Source organism: Mesitornis unicolor, unplaced genomic scaffold (assembly GCF_000695765.1).
Source record: "Mesitornis unicolor isolate BGI_N332 unplaced genomic scaffold, ASM69576v1 scaffold5360, whole genome shotgun sequence".
In the NCBI taxonomy this organism is placed as follows: domain Eukaryota; kingdom Metazoa; phylum Chordata; class Aves; order Mesitornithiformes; family Mesitornithidae; genus Mesitornis; species Mesitornis unicolor.
In genome coordinates this window covers 789-8,599 of record NW_010156102.1, presented here as the reverse complement: position 1 = coordinate 8,599, position 7,811 = coordinate 789, and the positions used below count along the sequence as shown (strand labels likewise).

The 7,811-nt window shown below is 59.5% G+C and overlaps 1 protein-coding gene across 1 annotated transcript; it reads right to left on the bottom strand.

The window, feature by feature from the left end:
- Window positions 1-78: 78 nt before the first annotated feature.
- RAPGEF3 (Rap guanine nucleotide exchange factor (GEF) 3) lies at window positions 79-6,436 on the bottom strand (the record flags this gene model as incomplete). Its single annotated transcript, XM_010178579.1, has 15 exons — window positions 79-160; window positions 240-279; window positions 638-720; window positions 1,385-1,535; window positions 1,725-1,806; window positions 2,309-2,397; window positions 2,537-2,646; window positions 3,067-3,213; window positions 3,293-3,369; window positions 3,570-3,630; window positions 4,598-4,682; window positions 4,894-5,068; window positions 5,774-5,895; window positions 5,988-6,094; window positions 6,383-6,436. Coding segments are annotated over 15 exons (1,465 nt in total), but the record flags the coding sequence as incomplete, so codon positions are not given.
- Between the last annotated feature and the right edge of the window lie 1,375 nt (window positions 6,437-7,811).

Sequence of the window (7,811 nt, the reverse complement as noted above, 5' to 3'; positions counted from 1 at the left end):
TGGGGGGAGGGGATAAAGGGTTTTATGGTTCCAAAATCGGGGAGGGGACAGTGTCCCCCCACCCAAGCGTGGCCGTACCTTTGTCCTGCGCTCTCAAGGCACAGCTGCTGGTCACGGTGGCTTCCTCATGGCTTGGTAGCCAAGTGGCCGAGCTCTGAGCCTGGGGGAGAGAGTGGGGTGGGGGTCCCAAGTCTCCATCCCCCCACTTCCACCCTGGTACCTCCCAGGGCCACCCCTACCTTGGGCTGGGGGGAGACGCTGCCATCGCCGTTCTCCACCCTGCAGAGGGGACAAAGGGGGTGTCACAGCCCCACATCTGCACCCCCCCCAGGACCCAGCATCCCCCCACAGCACCAGTAGGGTGTCCCAATGGTGTTTGTCACCCCCTTTTAGGGCTGGGAAACTCCCACGCTGGGGACAAGGTGGCCCCAGAGCTGCTGGTGTCCCCTGGGTTGTGACAACCATTGCTCGGCTCAGCCCCACCAACAGGGACCCCCCCCACAGCTGCAGCCCCCCGTTATCTGCGGGATGGAGAAGGGGTGGGCATGGGCAATTGTGCACCAGGACCTGGGGACAGTGGTGGCACTGGGGAGACAGAACCAGGCTCTTTTGGATGGGGACCCCCCGGGGAACTCACGTTCGGGGCCGTCGTCGCTCCTGCCCCTGCTCCTGCACCAGCGCACCCAGGCGGGGGTCTTGGCTCGCCAAATCAGCCAGGTTCTGTGGGAGGAAGAAGGCTGGGGGTCATTGGGGGGTGACCATGGCCAGGACCCTCCCTGGGGACAATGTCATGGGCACCCTGAGGTCACTGTGAGGGGCTAAAGGGGAGGACATGGGCACCCCAATGACATCCAGGGGTCAATGGGGGACATTGGCATCCCAAGGCTACCCCATGGGGTTAACAGAGTGGACCTGGGCACCCTAAGGTCACTGTGAGGGGTTAAGGGGGGACACACGGGCATGCCAAGGCCATCCCAGGGAGTTAACGGGCGTCATTGGCATCCCAAAGTCACTCCATGGGGTTAACGGATGGGACACGGGTATCCCAAGGCCACCCCAGGGGGTTAAGGAGGGACACATGGGCACCCCAAGGCCATCCCAGGGGGTTAATGGGGGACATTGACATCCCAAAGTCACTCCATGGGGTTAAGGGGGAGGGACATGGGCACCCCAAGGCCACCCCATGGGGTTAACAGAGGGGACACATGGTCACCCCAAGGACATCCCAGGGGGTTAACAGGGGACATTGGCATCCCAAAGTCACCCCATAGGTTCAACAGAGAGGACCTGGGCACCCTGAGGTCACTGTGAGGGGTTAAGGGGGGGACATATGGGCACCCCAAGGCCACCCCAGGGGTTAAGGGGACACTGTGCCCCCCAGTACCTGCAGCAGCGCTGTGGTGCTGCGGTCACCCTGCAGCAGGCGCCCGTAGAGCAGCACCCACTGGCTCACCAGGCGCAGGATCTTGCGCCGCTTGTGCAGGGTGTAGGTGGCCTTCTCCTGCTCTGAGCCCTCCAGCGGCTCCGCGCGGAAACTGGGACCAGTTAAGGACTGGTGGGGTGAAGGCAGGAACCCCCCTGTGCATGCACCGAGGATGGGATAGGAGATTTGGGACCAACTGCTGAGGTCCCACTGGGGTGACAGGGACTGAGTGTCCCTGGTGAGGGATGCAGGGTGAAGGATGCAGCCCAGTTCCCCCCCAGTTCCAGCTGCAGAAGGATACTGGTGCAGCAGAGCCCTGCAGAGCTGCGAGGTGGGCATGAACACGGTGTATGACAGCAGGAAACACCTTTTTAGCAGCGTATCTGCAACAGCCAAAAAGTCACCAAAATTCACCCTGCCTGGCCAGGGACGCGGTGGCCGTGGCCGGTACCCTGCGTGTGGTTGGCCTCTGGTCCCCCCCATGGTGACCATGCCTGTTGAGGGTCACTATTTGCTCCTGAACACCCCCCCAAAAAAAGGCTGGCAAGGTCGCAGGCATTGGGGGGTGAAGGAAAATGGGAAAATGAGGAGGTTTCTCCAAAAATGTAGCGTACGTTGACGCGGAGGTGGCCGCTGGTGACGCCAGCGCGGCTGCTCTGATTTTTTGCCCGCTGAGGACATCTCCTGGGGACATCCCGCAGGCAAAGGAACAGGGAGGGATGCGGGAGAGGGAGGAGATGCTCCCAGCCTCCACCTCCCAGCCCCAGCGTGAGGTTATGGGGTGAAAGGAGAAGTTTTGGGGGGCCAACACCAGGAATAAGGTGGTTTTGCTTGGTGCTGACCCTGCTGTGCATCTCAGGGTCCCCAGAGCAAGGGGGGACCTACCCAGGGGGTCGTAGAGGGTGGCGTCCAGCCTCATGAACTCCAGCAGATGCTCCAGGATCTTCTCCGGTGTCCCTGCCACCACTGAGTACCTGGTGGGCACAGCACCAGCCACATCAGGGACAGATGTCCCATTTCTGTCCCTCAGGGACAAGGTCATGGCATTAAAACCCGCCAGGTGCAGGCAGGGGACAGGCAGCATCCATGGGGACAGGGCCAGGCCGGTGTCACCTGCTGCTGCGTGCAGTGGCCGCCTGGCTGCTGCCCCCCTGCAGGTTCTTCTGCAGCACCAGCACCACCTTCCCGTGCTCCTTCAGCCGCATGGTGTTGGCCTCCACGTCCTAGGGGACAGAAAGCAGCCCTGGTGGCATCCCAAAACCCCATGTTGACACGCAGAGACGTGTCCCCTCCTGCAAACACCACGGAGGGGGCGACGGGTGTCCCAGCTTGGGATGTGCACCCATTGGAGACCCATGGGGTACCATATGCACCCATTGGACACCCATGGGGTACCCCATGCAGCCATTGGAGACCAATGGGATACTCCATGCACCCACAGGAGACTGATGGAGTACCCCATGCACCCATGGGACACCCATGAGGTACCCCAGACACCCATTGGAGACCCAGGGGGAAGCCGATGCACCCATGAGGTACCATGTGCACCCATTGGACACCCATGGGGTGCCATATGCACCCATTGGAGACCCATGGGGTACCCCAGACATCGACGGGAGACCCCTGGGGTATCCAGCGCCCACCTTGAGGATGCGGTTGAAGTCCTGCTTGTCCACGCGGAGGAAGTGGCAGTTGTCCTCGCGCAGGATGATGGTGGCCGCCCGGGGCGCGTCGTTCACCAGTGCCAGCTGCCCAAAATCGTCCCCCTCGTGCAGGGTGGCCACCAAGCCCTGGGTGAGGGTGGACACGAAAGGTAAGGGACAAGGTGGGACCCCCATGAGGGTGTTTGGGGAGCAGGGATGCACCCACCTTGCCATGGGTGACCACGTTGACTGAGCCCTTCCAGATGATGTACCACGATGTGCCCTTATCCCCTTGGCTGAACACTGCGGGGGACAAGGTTGGGTCCAGCCAAAAAGATGGGGAGTCCCTGAGCAACTCTTTCCAGCCCCCCAACATCCCTCTCCAGCCCCCACATCCTGACCGCAGGCACTCTGGTCCCCTCCATCCCTGCTCCAGCAGGAGCGTCCCCATCAATGACAACGGCTCCCTGGGTTGGGGACATCTCCTGGGGACCAATACTCACACACGGTGCCCACTCGCTGGTGTGGCTCAAACATCAGCACTGATGCCAGCTCCCGCTTCACCTGCAGTGAGAGGCACCCTGGTCACCCCAGCCTGGAGCTGAGTGATGGGGGGACATGGGTGAGCATGGGGGCAGGGGCAGGACGGGGACCTTGGGATGCTCAGAGGGGGCCAGGAGGGGATGCTCAGATGGGAAGTGATGGGATGCAGGATTCGAGGACCAGGAGAGGATGCTTGGATGGGAAATAATGGGATGCAGGATTCAGGGACCAAGAGAGGATACTCAGATGGGAAGTGATGGAATGCAGGAATTGGGGACTAGGAGAGGATGCTTGGATCGGAAGTGATGGGATGTAGGATTCAGGGACCAGGAGAGGATGCTTGGATGGGAAGTGATAGGAAAAGATGGGATGCAGGATTTGGGGATCAGGAGAGGATGCCCCAGTGGGAAGTGATGGGATGCAGGATCCGGGGACCAGGAGAGGATGCTTGGATGGGAAATAATGGGATGCAGGATTCAAGGACAAGGAGAGGATACTCAGATGGGAAATAATGGGATGCAGGAGTTGGGGACCAGGAGAGGATGCTTGGATGGGAAGTGATGGAATGCAGGATTCGGGGACCCCAAGAGGATGTTTAGATGTGAGAGGATGCGGGGCAGGGACCAGGAGAGGATGCAGGATTGGGGACTGGGAAATAATGGGATGCAGGATTCAAGGACAAGGAGAGGATACTCAGATGGGAAATAATGGGATGCAGGAGTTGGGGACCAGGAGAGGATGCTTGGATGGGAAGTGATGGGATGCAGGATTCGGGGACCCCAAGAAGATGTTTAGATGGGAAGTGATGGGATGCAGGATTTGTGGACCCTGAGAGAATGCTCGTATGGGAAGTGATGGGATGCAGGATTCGAGGACCAGGACAGGATGCTTGGATGGGAAGAGATGGGATGCAGGAAGATTTGAGGACTGGGAGCAGATCTGGGGGGATGCAGACACCGCAAGGGGAGCTGGGCACAGCCGCACTCACCGAATTGGAGAGATGAGCCACGGCTTTGATGTGCAGCAGCTCCTCAAAGATCAGCTCCAGCTCATCCTCTGTGCGCTGGGCAGGCCTGGGAGGAAATTGGTGGGGTGACCCATCTGTGCCCCCCATCCTGGGGTGCAGAGACCCCTCCCCAGGCACAGACACCCCTGCCCCGTCTGAGAGCTAGGGAAGAGATGCCGGGGTCGCCCCATCCCTTTGGAACCCCAGGCCCCCCAAAGAGGGGTCAAAATGAGCCCTGTGTGTCCCCCCCAGCCCCTGTGTGTCCCCCAGGTGCTCACGGCTTGCGCAGGGCCATGGTGAGCAGTGCGTCAGGCCCCAGCTGGGCCAGGAAGGCCAAGGCCTCCAGCAGCTCCTCCGCATCCCGCGGTCCTGCACCGGCCTCGGGGCTCAGCTCCAGCTCCGCAAAGCGGTAAAATTGGGAGTCCTTGTCCTGGAAATGCCACTCCTGCTTCACTGCGGGGGGACAGTGTCGTCAGCCTGGCCCCGCACCCGGGGGGACCCATGGGGTGCCATGCGCACCCATAGGGTACCACATGCATCCATGGGATACCAATAGGGTACCACGTGCACCCATCAGACACCCATGAGGTACCACAGATACCCCATGGGGTACCCCTTATACCCATGAGAGACCCATAAGGTACCACATGCACCCATTGGAGACCCATGGGGTACCCCATACACCCATTGGAGTCCCATAGGGTACCATGTGCACCCATGGGATATCCATAGGGTATCACATGCTTCCATGGGATACCAATAGGGTACCACGTGCACCTACAGAAGACCCATGGGGTACTCCATGCACCCATTGGAGACTGATAGGCTACCATATGCGCCCATTGGAGACCCATGGGCTACCATATGCACCCATGGGATATCCATAGGGTACCACATGCACCCATTGGACACCCATGAGGTACCACAGACACCACATGGGGTACCCCTTATACCCATGAGACACCCATAAGGTACCACATGCACCCATTGGAGACCCATGGGGTACCCCATGCACCCACAGAAGTCCCATAGGATATCACATGCACCCATGGGAGACTCATGAGGTACCCAATGCACCCATTGGAGTCCCATAGGGTACCACGTGCACCCACTGGAGACCCATAGGGTACATCCCATGCACCCATGGGAGATTCTCACCGTGCGTCAGGACCCCTCCATCCACCAGGACCTGGCAGACACCCACGGCCTGGCTGCGCGTCTGCACGGCGAGCCCAGCGCCCAGCACCCAGTCCACCAGCTCCTTCCCGGAGCAGCACTGCCTGTGGGGGGACAGGGCATGAGAAACGGCCCCGAAATGGATGCGGGGTCCTCATTCACCTGCGGTGCCCCCTTGGGGTGCTGGGGGTCCCACCTGTGATGCCGCAGGTGATGCTTGTGGTCCCGGATGAGGCCGGGGCGGGTGGTGCTGAGGTGGCTGAAGAGGAGCTTCCCCGCTCGCCAGATCCTCTCTGGAGATGCCTGGGGGTGCAAGGGGATGATGTGGCTCACAGGGACACAGGGGGGCCCTGTCACCTTCTTGGTGGTGGCCCCCAAGACCACGCATAGGTGTGATGCACCTGCATCCCCCCCCAGCACTCCCAGATCTCCATCACCCACCCCTGAGATCTCCATCACCCACCCCCAGATCCCCATCACCCTAGGGACCAAGCACCCCAGAGCCAAAGGTGAGGACCCCACAATATGGGGGTGCTCCAGCCCCTCCACCCCTCACACCCCCCCAGGTCCTTGAGGGTCCTCCCAGCCCACCTGAGTCAGGCTGTGTCCATAATCCAGAGTGGATTCGGTGTCCAAAAGCGGGGTCTGGAAAAGCAAAAAGGGGGGATTAGTGGGTGTGGGGGCTCTGCCGTGTTCCCCCCTCACCCCAGGGGTGCTCCTGCCTCCTCCAAACTCAAAGACATTGGATTTGGGATGTGGAGATGGCACTGGAGGAGAAGGAAAGATCTGGGGGTGTGAGGTGTCCAAATCTGGGGGCTTCCTGCAAATTTGAACCCAGGGCTGAAGAGGACAGAAAAGATCCCAAATCCCATCAGGAAAGGGATGTCAAATCGCAGCATAAGCAGAAAAACCTACGCAAGAAACCCTAAAAAATCAACTACAAGGACCCAGCAGGTCCTGATAGGGGAAAGGAACTTGGGATGTGCAACCCCGCACCCAGGGCCATGGAGCTGGGGAATGTGGAGCTGTTTTATTCCCAAAGGATTTTAAGGAATATCCTGGAAATGATGGGCACAGCTCCCAAAATGCACCCTTTTGGGGTGGGAAAACCCCCGACACCACCATTTTTAACTCTAATTCACCAAAATGTGCACGCGATGAGTTGATCCAACGCTGTTTTCTAAACCAGCTCCTCTTTAAGCTCTTTGTTTTTCCCAATTTTAAAAGAGCATCCTCCTTTTTTTGGGGGGAGGAGTCCCTCTGGCATCTCAGCATCCATCACCACTCATCCCTTGGGGTACCGCCCCCCATCACCCACTTAATTTAATCCTTTTAATTAATCCTTTTGCTTATATTTCCCCATTTCCCCCCCATCCTTGGGGAGGAGATGTACCCCCCATCACCCCATGCTTTTTAACCCTTTTCCTTATTTTTCTCCCCATTTTCCCCCTGGAAAGCGGATGCTCCTGGTAAAAGCAGAGCCAGGCAGGGACGAGCCATGGCCCAGCCCAAACCCGGCGCAGGGGCACCCGAGTGCTCCTCCAGGTGCCCCCCATGGGGGCAAAGGCCCCCCCCATGGCCCCAAATAAACAACTTTTGCTCTTTGCTGCATAAATGAGGAAGCGGGAGCACCCGTCAGACCTGTTCTCCACCAGCACCCAATGCATTGGAGCGTGAATGGGCCCAGGGCCACCCTTTCTGGGGGTGTCTGCACCCCCAGGGGAAGGTTTTGAGATCCCCACTGCACCCCCCACAGGTTGGGGGCAGTCAAAAAATGGTGGGTTTTGGGCCAGGTCCTCCTGCTGCTGCTGGTTGGGGAGGTTTGAGTAAACGGTTGATGACGGCTTCAATTAAGGAAGGGGTAATTAGCACCTGAAGGTTTCTGTGCTAATGAGTCTAAGGATAAAAGCAGCTCCTGGGAGCTGAGAGGGAACCAAACCTGGCCCAGGTGGGGGGAGGTGGGCACTCACCCATGGGTGCTCAAATTGGTGCTCTGCCCTGGTCCAAACCCTGCCCATCC